This window comes from the organism of the source record quoted next, unplaced genomic scaffold, assembly GCF_019419815.1.
Source record: "Pyrus x bretschneideri cultivar Hongxiangsu unplaced genomic scaffold, Pyrus_bretschneideri_v1 Contig81, whole genome shotgun sequence".
Classification (NCBI taxonomy): domain Eukaryota; kingdom Viridiplantae; phylum Streptophyta; class Magnoliopsida; order Rosales; family Rosaceae; genus Pyrus; species Pyrus x bretschneideri.
In genome coordinates this window covers 1,191,453-1,213,577 of record NW_025999822.1, presented here as the reverse complement: position 1 = coordinate 1,213,577, position 22,125 = coordinate 1,191,453, and the positions used below count along the sequence as shown (strand labels likewise).

General features: G+C 36.5%; 2 protein-coding genes across 5 annotated transcripts; one reads left to right on the top strand and one right to left on the bottom strand.

Annotated features, from left to right (window-relative positions):
• Positions 1 to 11,744: 11,744 nt before the first annotated feature.
• LOC103956555 (bifunctional aspartokinase/homoserine dehydrogenase 1, chloroplastic) lies at positions 11,745 to 20,343 on the top strand. 4 transcript variants are annotated; one of them, XM_048575888.1, is made up of 18 exons: positions 11,745 to 12,063; positions 12,921 to 12,961; positions 13,060 to 13,434; positions 13,957 to 14,045; positions 14,153 to 14,456; positions 14,646 to 14,698; positions 14,779 to 14,987; positions 15,072 to 15,159; positions 15,250 to 15,363; positions 15,729 to 15,827; positions 16,009 to 16,203; positions 16,747 to 16,829; positions 17,219 to 17,444; positions 18,466 to 18,611; positions 18,791 to 18,926; positions 19,163 to 19,246; positions 19,326 to 19,418; positions 19,815 to 20,343. In XM_048575888.1, the coding sequence occupies exons 1-18, from the start codon at positions 11,918 to 11,920 to the stop codon at positions 20,058 to 20,060; spliced, it is 2,727 nt and encodes a 908-aa protein (XP_048431845.1). In that variant the 5' UTR covers positions 11,745 to 11,917; the 3' UTR covers positions 20,061 to 20,343. The 4 variants fall into 4 exon arrangements, with proteins under 4 accessions (XP_048431845.1, XP_048431844.1, XP_009366842.1 ...); XM_048575887.1 differs by having other exon boundaries at positions 13,057 to 13,434; XM_009368567.3 differs by having other exon boundaries at positions 12,894 to 12,961.
• Positions 20,116 to 22,026, bottom strand: LOC103956556 (protein PARTING DANCERS). The gene is given in 8 exon segments (XM_048575889.1): positions 20,116 to 20,556; positions 20,634 to 20,720; positions 20,811 to 20,854; positions 20,946 to 21,040; positions 21,129 to 21,224; positions 21,321 to 21,409; positions 21,511 to 21,641; positions 21,913 to 22,026. Coding segments are annotated over 8 exon segments (744 nt in total). The 5' UTR covers positions 21,965 to 22,026; the 3' UTR covers positions 20,116 to 20,406.
• Positions 22,027 to 22,125: the final 99 nt, after the last annotated feature.

Here is a 22,125-nt window from a genome sequence, read left to right as displayed (position 1 = left end):
TGATTTCTCACCGCGATTGCTTCTGCGTTTATAGTGGTGGTAATGCAAAAGGCCAATTCAAATTTTCGTGAACTAAAAATATTTTTTGCTTATTATTTTATTGGAAATGTCTTATTTACCCAAATGTTTTTCGATATGAAAAATTTTGTGAGGAATTTCTTATTAATTCTCTCTTAAAACTTTAAATAAATAGGCGAATCTATCATTTAAAAAACTACTACAAATTTACAAATCTGCTAATTACTCTCTAAACTATTTTTTCAGTTGATTTATCCCCTTTAATTAGTACAAATTATTTAAATATCTCACCACCGTTAAATTTAAGAGAAATGTCCAAATTCAGTTAAATATTGTCTTGTGGGAGGCATGAGACACATTTAACTGCAAAATATTTAGTTGTCTTGTACTGGTTAAGAGAGTAAATCAACAAAAAAAAAAAAAAAAGTTTGGAGTTAATGGGCCTTGTAATAGTTTGAGAGTATTTGGCAGTTTACCCCCAAGTTTTTTTTTTTTTATTATTCGTTTATCATATATTTTAGACTTTAAGTAATCAATACACTTAAGGTGCGTTTGTTGCAATGGATCATCTCAAAATAAATTAGTTTCAGAACTAAGTTGAATTGATTTAGTGAAGTATTTGGTACAGTGTCGGATCAAAAAACAGAAAAATGAAAAAAACTCAAATATTATATCATTCAATTCATATTTATTAATATTTATTATTAGTTTATCTTTTTATTTTTTTTATTTTTAGAATCATCTTTCTCTCTAAACCTATCCCTCTTTTCTTCCGTCCACGCTCTCCCTCTTCCTTTCACCTCCTTTTCTCTGTTTCACCTTTTTTTTTTTAATGGAATCCTCTTCCTTTCACATCTTTTTCGTTGTTTCAACTTTTCTACGGAATCCTTTTTTCCTCCACTCACTCTCCCTCACCTTTCCCTCTTTTCCTTGTGCAGAAGATTCGGTGGAGCTCTCCACATCACGCATCCTTTGATTTTCTCGAAAAATCTTGGGATTTTCTAAAAATTTTCTTTTTTGTTTTGAATTTGTGTAAGGATTCGTATGCAGGTGCTTCTAGGGGTTTTGCTCTTTTTTTTTTTTTTTCTTTTCAAATTTTATGGGTTGGATTTTGAGATTTAAATGGTGGGTGGGGGTGGATTTCAGATCTGGGTTGGGCAAGGGAGCACGAGTTACAGACAACAAGGCATGTTATGAAATCTTGTCCTCGATTTTCACTATTTGTGATGACATTTAGTATTTTGTATTTCATAATTCCAACGCGTTTATATTTGTGGTGTAGAATTTTTCTGATAAATAAAAGGACAAAATGCCCCTAATAGGCTAAACGGACTTTTTTAAGCTTGTACTTGATCCTTATATGTTTTTCCACATTTATTTGCATATTTGGATAGTACGTATCGATACGAACTCGTGACCACAAGCGGAATGGAATTTGGAGCTATAACGAAGATTTTGCAAACTTGAACGTCGAGGGTATTTTAGTAATTTCACCATTATTTCGACACATGTCGTTTGTCTTTAGTGGCCTTCTTGTGTGTGCCCATAGGGCCCATTGCTCAAAAAATTTGGAACATCTCTCTTTCTTTTCTCTTGACCTCACTCTCATATCTCTTTTGTTTTCCCTCCCGTTTTTCTTTTGTTTTCTCACCAAGAAGAACACCACACCACCTCTAAATCTTGACAAGTTAATCACTAAATCATCACCAAAACAAGCTCCTTCTCTTTACTAGATGAAGGACGAGCTTTGGATTGTGATAAAATGACAACGAAACGAAGTTTCTAGAGCTTCAAAATAGATCGAGAGTTTACCGTAAGTTTCAGGTCGTTTTCATCCATCTTTTGGACTTTAAACATGTATAAATCAATTCCTCTCATGAGTGGACGAATCTCCATATATAGATCCTCGAATTGGTTGAAAATGAAAAGGTTATGAGCTTTAGAAAAGCCGAAGTCTCACAATTACTTGCGAGGTTGCATCTGTTCGGGTGTGAAAAGCCGAAGTCTTCAATAGTAATGCACTTAAGCATAATATTAGGACCCATTTGTGTAACTCAACTAAAATAATAAAATTTGGGAAAACGCAGTGTGAATTTGGAATCAAGGCGTCGAAATACACTAAGGAGGTCCTCGGTAAATTTTGTAAAAAGTCAACGAGAAGGTCAATAGTTAACCTTAAAAAGTCAACCAAGATGCCTTGGTGGCCAACTACGTTAAAACTTTGGAATTTCATTAAATGGATGTTAAAAACAGGCTTGGGACGTTGAAATTAGCCTAGGAGGGTTTCCGAGAAAATTTCGAAAAATCAACCCAAGGAATATTTCAGATAATATTATCAGAATATTCTAAGCCCAATTCAGAAATGGGCTGGCCTGGGACAAAGACCCAAAGGCTTGGCTTAAGGTTTTGGGCTAGGTTTGGGCTTAGGCCCATGGGTCTAGATTAGCCCTTTTTTTTTTTTTTTCGTTCTTATTATGGGAAGCTCTGACTAACAAAACCTTTACTAACCCTACCCATGTTTTATACGAAAATGAAGATCAGGGAACAAGGATTCGAATAATACCATTAGTTTCCTCGGCACCAGCCTCATTTTGCTGGAAAATGACTCGAAAGCCGCTAGGTTCTCATCGGAGAAACAGAGTTTGAGTTCTAAGGTGTTTCCTGGACCAAAACATCACCAACACGCACATTTAACCTACAAATTTGACTTAGGATCGTGGGATGAGAAAGATTGTGGGTGTTTCGTGACTCACCTCGTCGGAAATAACGAAAAATCATAGGAGAAACGATGCGGACTGGGTTCGCATTTGTAGTTCAATGCCTAAGCATTCAAGTCCACGGCCAAGAGAAGAGGTGAAGCCTTGGGTTCGTGGCAATGATGCTTGTCGGAGAGGATGGTGGTCGTGATCCGGTGAGTTTCACGGAGAGAGAGAGAGAGAGAGAGTTAGAGTGAGAAAAAAAATAAGGAGAAGAAAGAGAGCTGTGAGGGTTAGAGGGAAGGGTGAGGTGGCATTCATCCATTAAGAGAGTGAGGCGAGAGAGATTTGAATATTGAGAGACAGTGTTCTGAGAGATAGGGAGGCACGAGATGAGTTTTGGTGTGGGTGTGGGCCCCACAGCCAGAAAAACTAATAAAATAATAAAAAGATCCAATTAGAAAATAATAAAATAATAATTTAGTAATATAAAATAGTATAAGATAATTATAATAGTAATTTCTTCAAAAATAACTTTCGAATTTGTAGTTCCATAAAAGGTTAATCACAACGCCGATTTCTATTCTGATTACGCATACGCATTCGTACCACCGAGTATTTGGAGAATACGCTAAAATAGTAGCTTGTACACATCACGAAAAGATAGTCAACAAAAGTCAAGCATCGTCACCTTTAAGGGCATTTTCGTAAAATCAGTCTTTTAAAATTTATAAAATCGTGAAATTAAGGATGGGTTGTCACAGTACATGCATACATGTATACTATGAATATCATACATTAAAGTTGTAATGCATGTGAAATTTAACAAATCACAAAGCGTAGTTGCGAGACTAGGATTTTATGAAAATGGGAGCGTGACAGAGAAATTCTCAAATATTGTTCACATATGCTTTATACCATACAAATATCTAATATAGATATAATTTTTTTTATCTCAAATCTAGTTTTTTATATATCTTAGATATTCTGATACTTCTTATCCAATGTTTAATGTTGAAAGAGGTTCTAGTTTTGAATCTCAATCTAATTGATCGAAACAAAGTTGCTGGTGCTCCATAGGCTTCTTTTGAAGCCAAATATAAACTAAACATGTATGTTTACTTTATGGTAGTTACTAGTCAAATATTGTAACTGTGCTAAAAATCTCCACCTAGGCCCTGCCTAGGCGCTAGGCGGTTGCCCACCGCTTCAATTAATGACTAGGTGTTTGAAAATTAAGTGGGTCGATGACATATTTCCCTTCACCATTTGTGATATCTCAGGTAAATTTTGAAAAATGATGCCAAAAGTATTCATCCTTGAAACATACCATACTACTTCCTTTCACTACGCCACGTGCTAAAAGGTCTTCACAGCTTTCTCGATACTCAGTTTACTCTAACAGCGAGGAATTAACTCGTACTTCAATTCTTCTGCCTACCTATAGAAGTGATAAAAAAGGTGACTAGTTGAAGGGATTCTGTTTACCTAGATAGGTGATAAGGTAGAAACAACTATGAGTTTACTATCCTAATATAAAACTTGCTCCTCAGTTTCCATGATTTAGTTTCTTCGGCTTAAGTAGTCACTGTTAATCAGTCTATCAGTCGCACCGCTAATTAATGCATATATGATATTTTGATATTGTTCACTACCCTGAAACTGTGAACCAACATTCTAGCATAGAGGTATCACTTCCAGATACTAGCATGTGTCTGGTATCAGAAATCGTACTGCTTGGGTATTGGTTGACAGTTCCCAGATATCAAACAATATCGTCAATTTGTAGCACCATTGTAGACATATTACAGGTTAGAACCCACTTAGGTAAATAGTTTAAGACGATTGGTAAGGAACTGATCATGTGAGTTGGTTCCAGTTGTTTCTAGGGGGAAGGTACTTATTACTTGAGGGATTTCTACTGACCATAGGTATAACAACTCGTACACTTGCCTATACTTGTCGAAAGGACGATTACCTCACCAAAGAAATTCAAAAACTAGTATTGGTTGGGATGTCCTAAGGCCAAAAAAAGAATTTGCTAATAATTTACCTTAGAACAAACTTAAAACGAGAGTCGATCTTCATCCTGAAGATCCAAAATGATCACTAGTGCAATTGAAAAGATTAGCGTTATCGGGGACCAAAAGTGGTTGTCCCCCGATATTCTTCCGTTAGGTGCTAACCCTTTAGCATCACCTTGTCACTAGAGACATTTCTAGAAATTTTGACAAAAATACAACTTCGTAGGAATTCTGATATAAGGTATACTAACAGATACTGCCAAGAGATCAAAACTCTTCTTAGCTTCCATTCTCGAAAAGGTTGGTATAAATGACTAGATGATAGTAAAATTGGGGTGTAATTCCCCTATGATGCACAACTGTCGATATAGTAGCCCTGCTTCAGGGTCATCAACTTATCTCAAATCTACATCTTTCCTTGGCGGGGAAAATCTTCACTTATAATTTAGAGGGTTCGTCAAAATGATCTTCAAAAAGGTCGATAAGTCGACTAAGTCACTCAAGACTTTGAAAAACTAATACATTTTTCATGTTCGACGAGGTGGCAAGATTCAAAAATTAGGCTTAAGAACCTAGAATGCTTACATCACGAGTGTGATGGATGCAATACTGCTCAACTTATGCTCTGATACCAAACTGACACACCCCAACCCAGGATGTCCATTAGGACTCCAAATAGAGCTATGTTGACCGACTTGGAAGGTGACGAAGCCATAAAGTGTATTGATGTGGATGATGTGAATAAATTTAAACCTAAAAGTTCCTAAGTACAAGAGTGCGTGATGAGCGAGTATGAATCCATTTCACACATGATGACAGAGCATAAGTGATGCGAGAATTATACGCGCACAAATTAAACCCTCTTTTTGACAATTGTAGTATGGATGTAAGTAGGGATCGTTCTGGACCGGGGATTAGGAGGGATTGTTAACCACTTGGATTTGACTTCAAAAACGTAAAAACAAGATAAAACACTAAACTAGACTCAAAGAATGTGAAACTAAACATTAAAACACTAAGACAAACCAAAAGACTCAAAATGCTTTAAAAACACAAACTAAATTGATTTCTAACTAAATTGATTTCTAACTAAATTGAACAATAAAGTAAAGGGGGATTGGATTTGGACGACTTTAAACTAAAAATGGAAACATGGAAACAAAACAAATTGTAAATATGGATTTGACGGAAATGAATGGATGGGAAGCTAGCTAAGGGGTTCATCTCCACATATGTTATACTTGCATACAAAACGATGTCTAATTGCTTTTCAATAAACCATGAATTCTCAACGCCCCGGGTTAATTAGGTCCGCTTAAATTAACCGTCAAGTTTTCCTTAAGTTAATGAATTGGATGATTGCATACGACAATCCAAAGCATTCCTCACAAGTTCCCTACATGAATTGCATAATAGAGATACAAGCAAGAATCATTAAGCATCATGAAAACTATAAGTGTTGACGAGGCATTCGTTACTATGATTGCATGAAACTTATGCCAAGAATATGTTTAACACGATTGTTTATAAGCAACCTCCACTACTTGTGAATATAAGTTCATAACTATTACGTGAAACTCACTTATATTCTAGCGTCAAATTCATGCATGAAAATTAAGCGTTCATTCTTAATAAACATACATAAATAGGTTATCAATCAAACAGTTAAACAAATTGAATTCACAACTTATGAAACGTAATTAAAAGTAATCAAATCATATTACAAACATAAACATAGTTTCGAATTACCCCCTAGCTAAAGGGGGTTTAGTTCCTCATAACTTTGAAATCAAAGAAACACCTAAACATTCCAACAACTCAAAACTTTGAATTGTATGAACGTTTAAGCACTCTTTTCTTCCATTTCTCATACGTACAAAACAAAGAGAATTAAAATGAAACTTTGAAATCAAAGAAACACCTAAACATTCCAACAACTCAAAACTTGAATTGTATGAACGTTTAGGCACTCTTCTCTTCCTCGTTGTTGTAGCACAAGGTTTAAGGATAGGTCGGTTGGGGGGATGGAAGTGTTGGGGAATTATGGAAATGGATGAGGATTGGTGGAAATGGAAGATGGTTTTTGGATTCTAAGGGAGAAAGGAATGTGTTTGTGGTGTGTTGTTGTGTTGTGAATGAGATGATTTTTGAATGAATGAATGCAAGGGTATTTATAGGAGGAGTGGAGATGTATATGGCTATTTGTTTAAGGTGTTTGTGGTTGCAATGATGAAGAATTGCATGTGGAAATAAAAGGGAAAATGTGGTGAAATGATGAAGTAGGAAGGTGGAAATGCATGTGAGATGTTGGAAAGGAAATGAGAATATGAGTAGGCCATGGCATGGGAGTTGTTTTGTTGGTGTAAATGTGCCATGGTTGCAATGATGAAGAATAAAGGGTGCATGTGGGGTGGAATTGAATGAATGCAAAGTGAATGAATAATGAAATGAGTTAAAGAGGGAGAATGTGGTGAAATGATGAAGTAGGAAGGTGGAAATGCATGTGACTTGTTTGTGGAATAAAGAATGAATGGTGGAAATGTGAGTGAATGATGTGCATGTGTGTGAATGCATGTGTTGATTTAAAGAATAGGTATGCATGTGAATTAGTTTGGAAAGAGGTGGGTGTGCATGTGAGATGAAATGCATATGTTTGAAATGTGTAGATGATTATGAGTATGATAAGTGATAAATGAATGATATGTGGTGAGTGATAAGTGAATGGAAATGATAAGTGATAAGTGAATGGAAGTGATAAGTGAAAGGTTTGATAAGTGATAAATGAATGATATGTTGTGAGTGATAAGTGAATGGAAGTGATAAGTGATAAATGGACTAGTTTAAAGGGCTAGGGTTTAAGTACATAGAATGGGCCTAAAATAGGTTGGTTTGCATGGCATAATATGTTTGATTGGGCTAGAGGTTTTCCATGGCTCAAAGGATTTGTTTGATTGGGCTAGGCTCTTTGTTTGATGTCCCCAAAGAGCATACAAGGCTTCAATTTCGTCCATCCTCTTTGCTCCATGATTAAGCTATCCAATCCATGCCCAAAAGTGCCCCAAATAGCCTCAAAATGCACTTTCTTGCTCCCTAAGCCCTTAGAACCTGAAAACACACAAAAGAAGCATAAAGGACTAAAATAACTATGAATTACCAACATTGATGCACGAAAACAAGCTAAGTAAGTCGCCTAAATATGCTCCTATCAATAAGTACAGTACAGTAAAATAGGGTGAGAATTATATCATCGATAGTAATTGTCTACTCCAAGATTTGCCAATAATCCTCGTCGATACAAAAACTCTGTTACTAGAACCTAGAGGGGCGAAAAATAAGGCTGAGTGTGCCTGAAAATAAAGTTTTAATAAAAACCTTTTGAAAGCATTATAACCCCTCGCTGTAAAACCTATATAGTTTCTAGAAAATAATATTACTACGTAGGTATGAAAACCAATGCACAAGAGCAACGAAAATTGAAGTATGTCATGTCATAATATCTCAATAATAATAAATGTAAGCCATGTGTGAAACCAATATAAAATAGTATGCAAGTCAGAGTCACCTAATATGACCTATACAACTAGACCTGTAACTCATCAACATATGTCTGCACACGAGAAAGGCTGAGTGTAAATAAGTACGTTCAAGTGCTACGATCACGTGAAAGCTGTGCGATAGATCACTGATCACATACGAGTCGGTACCACTTATTGTAGTCTGTATGACAGGCTAGTACCAAAACTTGGATCCAAGGTGAGCGTGTGGTGCGGGAGATGAACAATCACGTGAAAACTGTGCCCTGGCCTCGGGCGGGAGCATTAACACCGATGTGCAGCATAATTAGCTCTAAATGCATAAATACATAGCAATATGCAATGCAACAAGGCCAATCACATGCTAACTCACATAAAGCTTATCTGAGCCTCCGTAGCATCAAATAGTATAATTCACATTTCATACTAATTCAACAATATAGTAATAAGCAGTATAGACATGGCATACAAGGCATAAATTCATTTAAAAACGTTTTCTGGAAATCGTAAAGCTTATATATATATAACAAATGCCTACTCACCTGAAGTCTGCTCTACAACTCCTTAGCACGAATATCGAGGCATCACGAACAATTGTTGCCTAGAACAAATCTTCAAACACAACTCAGAATTCTTATTGATAGAACATGTAACTTACATAAAATACATCCCCAAGGACGTTCTAAAATGATTTAAGACCCATTGACCAAAAGTCAGCCGTCGGTCAAAGATCGACAGTAGGGTCCACAACCCTACATAACTCAATCCGGAAGATCCGCATCACAGATTTCCGATCCATAACTTCCAAAGATCCACATTATGCTTCTAAAACATCACACTAAAGTTTCATTACGATCCAACGGTTAGATCTCCGCCAATTGCAAGTGCAAGTGGCGGTTAACGTTTTATTTGATGAACTTACAAATCCAATTCGGGAAGATCCATACATCGGATTCCTGATCCATAAGTTCCTATGATCCTCATATATTACGTACTATAATATACTAAAGTTTGACGACGATCCAACGGTCAGATCGTCGATTGCTATAATAATCAAGTGGCGGATCCTACCAAATCTATGCTCAAATGATGAGATTTCATCAATCTAACTTCAACTATGGAATTGAGATACCAAACTTAGCTTAGAAAGGTTAGGGGATGCCTCAGCCCACGCGCCGTCGTACACTGTGGTTGCCCGCCCCGACTCGTTGGAAAAATCAACTATTTCTAAAAAATTTCAAACTTCACAGAAATGAAGATCTCAATGAGAGTAAGTTTTATACTTGTAGCTAAGTCCAATTTGGCCAGGAAATGCCCCAAATCATCATCGAACCGTCGGAAACCCCATAAAGGGTGTTTCTTTATTCGTCCTCAAATCGACTCCGACGCTCCAACCAATGATTGTGAATTGTTTCTGAGCTGAAGGGAAGTTGTTTGATGGTGAGGATTAATGGAATTGTATTCAAAAATGGCAGATCGCCCCTAAGAACTCACGAGATTGCCGTTGGAGCCGACGACTTCGAACTCCATGAAATAGGGCTCATTTCCTTCAATTTTGGGGTGAAACATAAAGGAGGAAGGTCGTGGAGTTAGTTCTAGGTGGTTAGATGGCATGATTTGCTGGAAAAACCGCCAAAGAAGACAATAAAACTAGGTCGGGTCGGCGGTAGGAATCGGGTCAAGGGTGATCCGGTGCTCTTCCACTCTCATCATTATCTTCTTTCTGATTAGGCGTCTCGCCCCTCCTTTCTCTCCTTTATATTTCATTTCCACCGCTCATCTTTTTTTCCCTTTAATCTGAGCCACACACGTGGATTTTTAGAATTTGCTCAAAAAATCTGGAGCATTCCAGAAAATATTTAAATGACTATTTTGTCCTTATTTTTACTCACCCATAACTTCTTCGTTATAGCTCCAAATCACGTTCCCTTTGTGCTCACGCGCTCATATTGACGAGTACTATCCGAATATGCCAAGAAAATAGATTTTACGTAACATGACAAGACGGTCAACAAAAGTCAACGTCTTTGCCTCGAAGGCATTTTCGTAAATTCACATTTAAAAATTATAAAGACTGTAATTTTTGGAGACGGATCGTTACAGTCTAGACATGTTGAGGTGCCCGCCTAGGCACCTGCCTAAGTTGCAACTCACTTAGACAGAAAACATATAACTTTCATTTTGCACTTTTATTCTTTCAATAAATTGTAAGAGAATTGTTGAATACTTAAATGAACACACATTATATGCTTGTTCCCCATATTTTCATTATGTTCCAATACTTCATAATATATATGTTATTCTTTTTTGTAGTTTATGATGAAATTATATATATTTTAAGTATAAACAGACACTTATTTACACGAAATATAATAGTTTTACTTAAATCTTCCTGATCTGCCTAGGCGCTAGGCCCCAGTCCGTCACCCGATTAGCACCTAATGTCTTTTAGATACATATTTAGGGTTAGTTAGGTAATGATGTGCTTGTTTAAAAAATTGATTATGCTGTGTTATGAAAATAAGTAGCTATGAGATAAAGTTGTTAAGTGTTTGATAATTTTTTTGTAAAAGTTATTAAAAAAAAAAAAAGTTAAGTATCTGAGTGTTTGGTAATTTTTTTTAAAAGACTAAAAATGATATGGTGTTAAATGTAATATAATAAATGTAGAGGCAAATGTTGTTAATACATGTGAGGATGTACTTGCTGTTTGAAAATTTTATTAAATGATGACTCACTTGCATGCTTTAAAAAGTGTATTTTTTTTAAGTATAATAGAACTTACTTTTGCTTTTCTACCGTCAATAAAAGTAATTTTTTCAAATACGTCGGTTGAGTTTTTTGAAAATCATCTATTTCTATACTAAGGAATCTATTTTACGAAAATAGAATACATGTTTGAATGGGTTAGGACTTCTTGTTGCTACTTGGATGCAGCATTATTAGTTTTGCTGTCATTTTCTATGTGGCTGCAGCTTTTTGCTGCTTGTTTGTTTTTTTTCAGCAGCTCCTTGCTGCTTGTTTGTTTTTTCAGCAGCTCTTTGCTGGTTGATTGTTTAATTCAAGAGCTCTTTGCTGATTGTTTTCTCTTTTTCTCATTAATATGTTTGATTTATAAAAAAATAAAAAATAAAATGATTCATCAGCTTAATTATGACCTGTGAGTATTCCATTTCCAACACGAGACCAAAGAACAAGAGGAAAAATAAAATTTGGTTTTTGAGAGCCGCGTGTTAAAACCAGAATGGGTTGATAATCCTTCCCCACAGTTTTAGACCTCGCATCGCATTCCTCTCTTGTACTTTAAACCGTCCGAAGCCACCACGCAACCATTTCACCGCCTTCAGCCACCGCCACCTCTCAATCTCTCTCATTACCTCCCGTCCTCTGTTTCTCTCCGATCTGGGTGTGGCGGTCGGTTGGTCATTGAAGAATTGAAGAGAAAGCCCGCTGAAAGTTAACAACTTAACAGTGATTGAATAGTTGTACGCGTGTTCAAATCTTAGAGGCGGTACAAATCTGGTACACGGTATTGGTTACATGGTATTCGAATCCCATCCATCCCCCCACCTTAATCATTCATCGCTTCCGTGAAGCCGCCAACACAACCAAAATCTCTCTTCGTCTTCTCGTGGAGGCAGCAGCCATGGCGTCGCTCGCCTCGGTGATCTCCAGTAATCCCGGCCACGCGCTCTCCCCCAACATATTGTCTCACGACGCCAAGCCCAGGAAGATCTGCTACTCTCAATGCTCTACATTCTTTCTCCCTCCTCACCGCTCTCCCATTTGCAGGTACTCAGTTTTTCCTGATTCCATTTTCTGTTTGTTTGCCGAGAAAATGGACGAGCTTTGTGTACATAAAGTTTTGGTTTTTTACTTTACCATTTTAATGGAGCTTAAAACTCGAGTAGTAAATGTGTAACTAAGCCTGGTCCGATTGAAATGTTTAACTTGCCCTAAAGTTTCATGTTGCGGTTAAAGGTTTTTTTAACAAAAATGTTATATCGAGAGGCCAAAGCACAGGGGAAAATGGGTCCTTTTCATTGTTGGAAACTGGAAATATTTTTCCGAGGGCTGTTGGGACGTTTTTGTTCTTTTGTCAAATTGTACTTTTGTATTGGTACTTTTTGTTAATTCCTCATTGGTTCTGTTTTTCTTTGATTTTGTATACGAGCTCGTCCGAAAGAGATAGTATTGAGCTGCTTCAATCTGTATGAATTTGCTCATTTCTTAATGTTACCGTCGTTTTCAACTAGTTTTTTTTTTCTTTGAACATTCTTGCTTACGGATCATAATTACCATGATCAAAGTAGCTACTTTCAACCTTCAAGAAAGATGTTCAATTTTCTATCTTAGTTTTGGATTTTCCTTTGAGAAATGTACTTTTTATTGTTCAATTAAACAGTCCTTTTTTTAATCATCCTCCTTTTTCACTTCTAAAATTACCAAGTTTGTGATGTAGGGTTCATAAAAAAATAGTAATGTAGGTTTATTTGACTAGGAAACAAAGAATGAAATTGATCCACATATGACTTCTTATTCCATGTGGAGCATATTTGTCGATACTTTAGGTTATCTTAAATTATTTATCAATTGACTTGGAGGTTTGTTGCCTTTTGCAGAATGGGTTTTGTTTCTGGGCTGGAAAGGAAAAGGTCACTCAAAACCTGTATCTTTGCATCAGTCACAGGTTCTTTCCCATACTTCTCCAAAACTATACAAATTTTCCCTCAGGATCTTGTATATTTAGCTTTTCATCTAACTCTAGTTCCTTTCCTTTATTAGTAGATACTCCAGTAAATGCATATCCAGAAAAAGTTCAGCTTCCTAAAGGTGACTGTTGGTCCGTCCATAAATTTGGTGGCACCTGTGTGGGGAGTTCAGAAAGAATTAAGAATGTTGCAAAAATAATTCTTAGTGATGACTCAGAGAGGAAGATGGTAGTTGTCTCGGCAATGTCCAAGGTAACGGACATGATGTATGATCTTATCGACAAGGCTCAATCACGAGATGAGGCCTACATATCTGCATTAGATGCCGTTTTAGAAAAGCACAAATCTACAGCTCTTGATTTACTTGATGGGGATGATCTTAGTAGTTTCTTAGCACAATTGCATCACGACATCAGTAACCTGAAAGCGATGCTTCGTGCTATATACATTGGTACTACTTTTTTATCTCTCTCTATTCATTTATAATTTTTCAATCAGGACATTGGTGGCTCTCTGATCTATATAAACTCTCAAATGGATTTTCACAAGAAGTAAATTTGATGTGTAATTTCAATTCCCATCAGAATTCAAACTGTTCATGTTTAGTATTGTTAATTGTATTGTGTATTTGTTTATATTACAAACAATACGAGCCAGTGTTCTCTTTCGTAGAAAGACTAATTCTTTTATCTGAATCCTTAGTAGTGTGGTATGGAGTTAATGACTTCTTTAATTCTTCCCATTTTACTATTAATTACAATAAATTAGCAGAATGGATTATAATACATAAAAGGGTTAGTGCCCCTATCATTCGCTGTTTCTGTAATGGTGAATTTGTTATTTTCCTAGTCATAGTTGTTGTGCCACGTAATCTAGATTTACCTGTTATTTTTGCTGGTGTCCACTCTTCTAAGTTGGATAAACTTAAATGTTTGGAGCTTATCAGGTTGACTGTTTTTCTTACTTTTTGCAGCTGGTCATGCAACAGAATCGTTCACAGATTTTGTTGTAGGACATGGAGAGTTATGGTCTGCGCAGATGTTGTCATGCGTTATTAGAAAGGTATAATGGTGGTTTGTTCAATTTTCAAGAGCATTTGCTGAATGTCACTTTTCCTAGTTGTCTGATATATTAATATCTTTTTATTATTCTTTGATTTCTTTCTGCAGAATGGGGTAGATTGCAATTGGATGGATACAAGGGAAGTCCTTATTGTAAATCCTACAAGTTCTAATCAAGTTGATCCTGATTTAAAGGGATCTGAAGACAGACTTGAGAAATGGTATTCCAAAAACCCATCAAAAACAATTGTAGCTACTGGCTTCATTGCTAGCACACCTCAAAATATTCCTACTACTTTGAAGAGAGATGGAAGTGACTTCTCTGCAGCAATCATGGGTGCCTTATTCAAGGCCAGTCAAGTCATAATTTGGACAGATGTTGATGGAGTCTATAGTGCAGACCCCAGAAAAGGTTCGTATTGCCTTTGTATTTAGTAAACAATATAAAACATCATAAAATTTTAAATAACTATAAATATGAATACCGGTCTACATATTTTTTTTTTGGGAGAATAATTGGTTGATGCCATTCTAAGAAAGTTAAAAATGTTACTGAGTTTCTGCGGGATTTAATTTAATGATAAGAAATCTTCATTTGCAGTCAGTGAGGCAGTGATTCTAAAGACGTTGTCTTATCAAGAAGCCTGGGAAATGGTGAATCTCACTACTCTCTATCAAAGTTTCTGAGATTGGTGCGTTTACAAATCTGACATTTGATATACATGTATGTGCAGTCTTATTTTGGGGCAAATGTTCTGCATCCACGCACTATCATCCCAGTGATGCAATATGACATTCCTATTATAATACGGAACGTTTTCAACCTTGCTGCACCTGGAACAAAAATTTGTCGCCCTACAGAGGATGAAACTGTTCAGGGTTTGGAGTCGTTTGTCAAAGGGTTTGCCACAATAGACAACTTGGCCCTTGTCAATGTGGAAGGGTGAGCTGTGCATTACAGTGCTGCTGGATTATAATTTAAAGATTACTTTCCCCCATTTGTAACATTCTCCTTTATTTGTCACAGAACTGGGATGGCTGGTGTTCCTGGTACAGCAAGTGATATATTCAGTGCCGTAAAGGATGTTGGGGCTAATGTTATTATGATATCTCAGGTTATGTCATCCTCTGAATTTGTGTTCATGGTATGCTGAAAGCTTAGAGCATCTATGATGCTTAATGTTGTTAATGATGGTTCATTGTAGGCTAGTAGTGAGCACTCCGTGTGCTTTGCTGTCCCTGAGAAGGAAGTAAATGCTGTTTCTGAGTTACTGCAGTCTAGATTTCGTGAGGCTTTGAATGCTGGGCGTCTTTCTCAGGTTCTTACTTTTTATTTTGCTAATTTTCTTGACCAGGTTGCTTGATATGTAACTTAAGCAGATCATTGACAACTGACATTGACAATTAGTTTATTGTTTACTTATGAAAAACCTTATTGGACCCTTATTTTGTGGATCAGCTAAAGAATTATAAGAAGAGTTGAAAATGGTGACATTAATTTTAATGTGAAAGTTATTCAGATATATGTTTTATTCCTCGTGAATACTGAATAGTTTATTTCTTCTTAGTGTATTTCCATACTGAAATTTTGATTGCACTCTGTTTTTTATTTTATTTTAAGTATGTTTGAATGTATCTTTGTTTCATTTTTTAATACCAATTTTTGGCACCTCTTCCCTCTCAGGTTCAAGTCATTCCAAACTGTAGTATTTTGGCAGCAGTTGGCCAAAAAATGGCCAGTACTCCAGGAGTTAGTGCAACTCTTTTCAATGCACTGGCAAAGGTTAGGGATTAATTATTATTCTATTAATTTTAGCAACAAGTTGGATTATTTTATTTGATTTAACAATTCATGGTTTGTACACTGGTTTACAATATGGCCTGCTGTAGGCTTTGATTCCAAGTGTTTCTCATAATACATTATTTACAATACGAAGGGATCTAAACTGTTTTATGAAATGCAGGCAAACATTAATGTACGTGCAATTGCTCAGGGTTGTACTGAGTACAATATTACTGTAGTGATAAAGCGGGAAGATTGTATTAGGGCTCTGAGAGCTGTCCATTCTAGATTCTATCTTTCAAGAACCACAATAGCAGTGGGCATCATCGGACCTGGTCTGATTGGTGCCACATTACTAGATCAATTAAGGGATCAGGTACTTTATTTTGCCTTTTCTTCTGTTATTATCAGGCTTTTGTACAATATAGCACATGTAAGGTCATCTGTCATTGAAAATTATTCGTGGCACTTAGAAGTTTAGAACTTAGAAGGGCTCAGTTTAGTCAGATTTTGTCATTCGGTGTGCTTTGATTGTGCCCTTTTTGGGTTTTTACATACAAGTACCCATCCTAGTCTGATTTAGATTTGAGAGCAGCAAGATGTTGAATTGTACTGAATTCATTATTCTCCTGTTTATGTGGTGATATATGCACATCAAGTTTGTGCACAGGAAACACAGCCAATGAATGGTCAAAAACATTCTGAGGGCATGCATGTTGTTCATTTACAGCCACATACAAGTTAAAATTTGGTTTTACGGCCCAACCAATTGAAATATCCTCCTTAACTTTAATCATGTTCGTCATAAGTTATATATTGCTGATGGCTTATTAACCAAACTCTGATGAAAACCAGGTACTGTGAATTTCTTTATTAGGTTGGGCAATTCATTAAAATTTAATTTCTCAAATCTTTGCAGGCTGCTACCCTCAAGGAAGAGTTTAACATCGATTTGCGTGTTATGGGAATCACTGGCTCACGGACAATGCTTTTGAGTGAGGCGTAAGTTAAAAAGCTTTCAATGGAATATTATTTAATCAAATGCTTTGCATAATCTGAAGTTGACAATGGTGGCGGACCTAATTCATACACGTCGTTTATGAAATGTTTTTGAATTGATAATTGACCAACATTTAGTAGCAGAAGTTGCCCCTTACTACAGTCCAATTACTATATATACTTACGTTTTAAAAGTTTTTCTCCTTGTTATTCCTTTTGAATTTCAACCTTTTCCTGTTGTATCTTTTATATTTAATTTACAAAAATAAAGTCATCCATTGCTTCGTATAGGCTGGTAGTAGTTAGTTAAATACATTTACTTCTTAAAGCATTGTCATTCTATAGTTTCACTTTGAGGACCATAATTTTCTTTTCATTTTTCATTGTTATAGGGGTGTTGACTTATCTAGATGGAGAGACCTCCAAAAAGAGAAAGGAGCTGTGGCAGATATGGAAAAGTTTGTGCAGCATGTACATGGGAATCATTTTATTCCAAATACTGTTTTGGTTGACTGCACAGCTGACTCTAGTATTGCAAGCCATTACTATGACTGGTTGCGGAAAGGAATTCACGTAGTCACTCCCAACAAAAAGGCCAATTCAGGGCCGCTTGATCAAGTAATATGTCTTTTTATACATGCAAATTTCTTTCCAGTGTTGTATCTTTGAGGATATCTAATTGCAAATTCTTGTTTCAGTAGTATGTATAATTCCAATTAACTGAAAAGAACAAGAACATCAACCATTTCTTTACTTAGTTTATCTGCCCAAGTGTGTTTTTGTGGTTTTCATTAATAGTCTTGCATCCAAAACCCATGTATTTGGGATATGTCTCCACAAATTTTTTTTGTTCAAGTTTTATATCTTCCAGTTCTTTATCAATTTATTTATTTTCGCTTTGCTTTGTGTGACTCTTGGTTGTTACTGGTTTCTCTTTGAGATGTGAGCGATGAGTTTTGATTCCTAACACTTGGTTTTTTACATTTAGAGGAGAGACTTCAGTTATACCTTGTCGTCTGAACAAAGTGGTGATAAAAGCAGCTATTTACACATGTTAATTATTCTAATAATCGTGCACAAAAATTTCCAGAAATGTGATGCAATGTTACTATGAATTTGACTCTTTTCTTTTATATAAAAGATCCCAATATTTGTCTTTCGAATTTATTGTGGGGTGTATTCAATTGGGATATTGAGGATTTTATTGGATTTATAAATTTATGGAGTTTAATAGAATTTTTATTCATTTCTAGAGATTCCTTGTGAAATTTGATTGAAATCCCACAAAATTTTCTAGTAGCAATTATACTCAGCTCAGCTGCTATATTTGTTTTTTTTAAGGATTTTATTTTGAGTTCACACTTGGACCTCCATATCTTAGTTTTATCATATTATTTTGTTTGATCTGCTTGCCATGAGTCCCCCTGCAACGTTACCATATACTGACTTGCAAGAAAAAGAGAAATTACTTCTTTTTAACTTTGACTTTGATTAAGTTTCCGTTTAAGAAAAATTTAGAAAAATGTTAATGCATTCTGAGAATGCAATAATAGTGTTCATATCTTGTGTACGTGCATATGTGTGTGTGTGTTTTTTTTTTTGGGTTTAATCGGTTATGACATTGCTTTTCTTCATGCAGTATTTAAAATTACGAGCTCTTCAACGGCAATCATATACACATTACTTCTATGAAGCTACTGTTGGAGCTGGTCTGCCAATTATTAATACATTACAAGGTCTCCTCGAAACTGGAGACAAAATATTGCGTATTGAAGGCATCTTCAGGTTTGTGGAGAACTTTTGATTTATATCTCTCTCTGTGCAAATTGAAAATATTACAAGAGTAGTTCCTCTCTTTTTTAGTGGAGCAATTCCTTTGTTTACACGTAAAATCTTGATGTCTGCAAATGCACACTTCATATGACTTTTAACACTAGTCTTGCTTCTATCATTTGATGTTGCAGTGGTACTCTGAGTTATATCTTCAACAATTTCACTGGAGGACGCACTTTTAGTGAGGTGGTGGCTGAAGCAAAGCAGGCAGGTTATACTGAGCCGGATCCAAGGGATGACCTATCTGGAACAGATGTTTGTAGAAAGGTGCTTGTCCTATTTTTTGTCTGCTTAGTTATGTAGGCTTATAATGTGATGATGTTTCGTCTGTTTAATCAGTTTTACGTCCCCAAATTTTGAATGAGACCCTATAGTTTGCATTGTTGATAAAAGATCAACACCATCTTATTTGGGCCCCGCCCATACTCCAATCTCTGCTTTCTTGATTTTTGCTTCACTGTTTTGTGTGCGATTTGCCACCTGAGTAAAACCATCAAATGCAGGTGATAATTCTTGCTAGGGAATCTGGTCTTAAGCTGGAACTCTCTGACATCCCTGTTGAAAGCCTTGTGCCGGAACCGTTGAAGGTAAAATCATTTTCTAATGTACGTTACCAAGTGCAAAAGCTCACCATTAACAATCAAATTTTGGATGAGATGTTTTCAGGATAGTGCATCAGCCGAGGAATTCATGCAAAAACTTCCACAATTTGATCAAGAGATGAGTAAGAAAAGACAGATAGCTGAGGATGCAGGAGGAGTGAGTATCTCTCATATGCATTTCTTCTCTTATTCCTGTGTGATACCACAATCTTAACCTAGCGATATTTGATCAATATATTAATCAAGTAGTTGTTTAGAAGCTTACTAGCTGTCCATGGACCATTGGACGTTTCTTATAAATATTTGAATCATATCATTCTGGTTTCCTTCGATGATGCATTATTTCTTTACATTATGTTGACATGCGCTATGGATTTTTATTGGCGATAATAGTTTAGAGAATGTGGATATTTTTATTTCCGAGTTCTCTGGGCAGGGATATATAATAATATAGTAGATGACGAGCACTTTCTCCTCTTGTTTTGTATTTTTGTTTCTGATATGTTTAAATGATTCTCATCTTCCTCCTGACTTTTCTTTTTGATATCTGAAGGTCTTGAGATTCGTTGGGGTGGTTGACATGGTCAATCAGAAAGGGGAAGTGAAGCTGCAGACGTACAAGAATGATCATCCATTTGCTCAGCTTTCCGGGGCAGATAATATAATTGCGTTCACAACAACTAGATACAAAGCTCAACCCCTAATAATACGTGGACCTGGTGCTGGCGCTGAAGTCACTGCTGGTGGAGTCTTCAGTGACCTGTTGCGGCTTGCTTCATACCTTGGTGCCCCATCATAGGTGGGAAGCCCATAGCCCGAAGATTGAAATATGGTGTAACACAGCCCGAGTAGTGTAGCTTTTTGAGATGCGGATCTGTTGTGGCTCCTGAGAAGTGTAAGTGTAGCTTCTTGATATGAGGAATAGTTATGACCTGCTAGGGATTTGGGGGTATATAATTGTCGTTCATTCGGTAGTGTTTAAGCGGATGCAAACACGTTAGTTGTCTCCTGAAACGAAACCGTCTCAAATCCTTTATGTACGGAACTAAAAAGAGAAATAATAAAAATCATGGTTTTCAATACATGACCCTGATTGTGTTTAAAGCAGTACTTTGACATGTACTGAGATAAACGAGTTGCTCCTCTCAGTTGATCTTAGGACTGAGGTAAAACTTTGGATCTCTGAAAAACCTTGAAAGCACTTGTGCCTTGTCAGCTGAGAGGTCTGTGTTTTCCATAATGTGCTCCCTTGATGCCTTGGCAATTCCTTCAATCGATCCGATAGCCTGGTTAAGCTGAACAAATTACCCAGAATAAGAAACCAACGTATGATTATATGATTCAATTTCGTTCATTAGGATGAGTTAAGTACCGCATTTGCATCATGATTGTCAATGCCCGGAATGGCTGTGATCACTTTTTGAAATATGCCTGGTGTTTGCACTGTTTGCTTCCTCTTCTCCAACAAAATTGAATAAAATGGGGATGTTTTGAGGTCCTAACTCCTAAGAACCAAAGCATTCTACATAAATATGGTCAAAATTTACACTAACCTCAGCCTTCATTTTGTTGTGGCATCCTCTCGCTTGCACACTGTAATTAGTGTTTGCTTAAGAGTCTTAGACAAATTACTGGGAAAACAATTCATGATTAAGGTAAGTGAGCTTGGAGAAGATTTTATTACCCCCACGAGAATGAGCTATTTTCGTTATCTTCTCAAACCCCATTTCCAAGTCCTTAACCAGAACGAACGTTGGCTTGCCGAGTTCCATCCCGAATCTTCACAGATTGAAAAACCATTTGTATCGTTTTGACATATCAAACATCAATTGGACATAAGTTTCTTTCAAGTTTTGACATAGCTCACTTGAAGTAAGAACGAACAAACAAATCGTTTTGCTCCTTGGTTGGGAGCGTGATGACAACGTATAGATTTGCAAATTGCAGTTTCAGCTTCTGAACTCTGTACAAATAATAAAATTGATCACGTCAAACACAAAACACAAGCACACACGCATGCAAGAGGCACCGAAAAACTGAAAGCAATTAATTTGTTCACCTGCCGAAGAATTGCGAGATGGTACCGGAGTCCAAGCTAGTCATGAAAATGAATGCCACAGATGAACCCCCACAGTTGAAAATGAAGTCCTGCAATGTAAATCCAACCATTAGATGCACCAAAATTATTTTCTTTTCAGTTCTTTTGTCCTTTTAGCATGAGATCATATGATTAAATTGAAGGAAATTACGGGGGTAATTGGGACAAAGTTGAGGCGGAAAGAGTTTGCGGTGAGGAAAGCGGAGACGAAGTTGATGAAGGACGGATGTTGTTCGTCCCTCCATGTATTGCTCATCATACAAACCCCACCACCACCACCACCTGCAATCACAATCCAACATTTAAGATTTCTTCACTCCATTAATTTTACCATTTCCAGCACAAATCAATCGTAATCTTTCTAATCGAAATTCTAATCAAATGGTTAACCTAAACAATAAAATTATCCAGAATTTGTATCAAACAGATAATTGCTCCACTGGAAAATGATCGAATTCAGACTAATTCAAATTAAGAACTCAGTTTCTAAATTTTCCGAGGAAAAATGAGAGGGGTGAATTGATGAATCGGTGAAAAGTAAAAGGAAAAGTACCTGAATTCATGGATTTTTGTGGAAATTGAGCTGTTTCTTTCACGTTCGCCATTCCCCAGAGCTCCCCCAGAGAGAGAGAGAGAGAGAGAGAGAGAGCAAAGGGAGATTCGAGCGAAGCGGGAAAATTGAGGCGGTTTGTAATGTGGAACTGTTTTGTAACGTAATATTAGCTGCGGTAGTTGTCTCTATTTACGAAAAGTGCCACAAGAAAGT

Bases quoted from the DNA above. Each gene is read 5' to 3' on its own strand.
- LOC103956555 (XM_009368566.3), top strand. From the start codon at position 11,918: ATGGCGTCGCTCGCCTCGGTGATCTCCAGTAATCCCGGCCACGCGCTC. The intron at 14,046-14,152 runs GTATAATGGTGG...TTCTTTCTGCAG, and splicing joins TGTCATGCGTTATTAGAAAG to AATGGGGTAGATTGCAATTG. The intron at 14,699-14,778 runs GTGAATCTCACT...ATGTATGTGCAG, and splicing joins ATCAAGAAGCCTGGGAAATG to TCTTATTTTGGGGCAAATGT.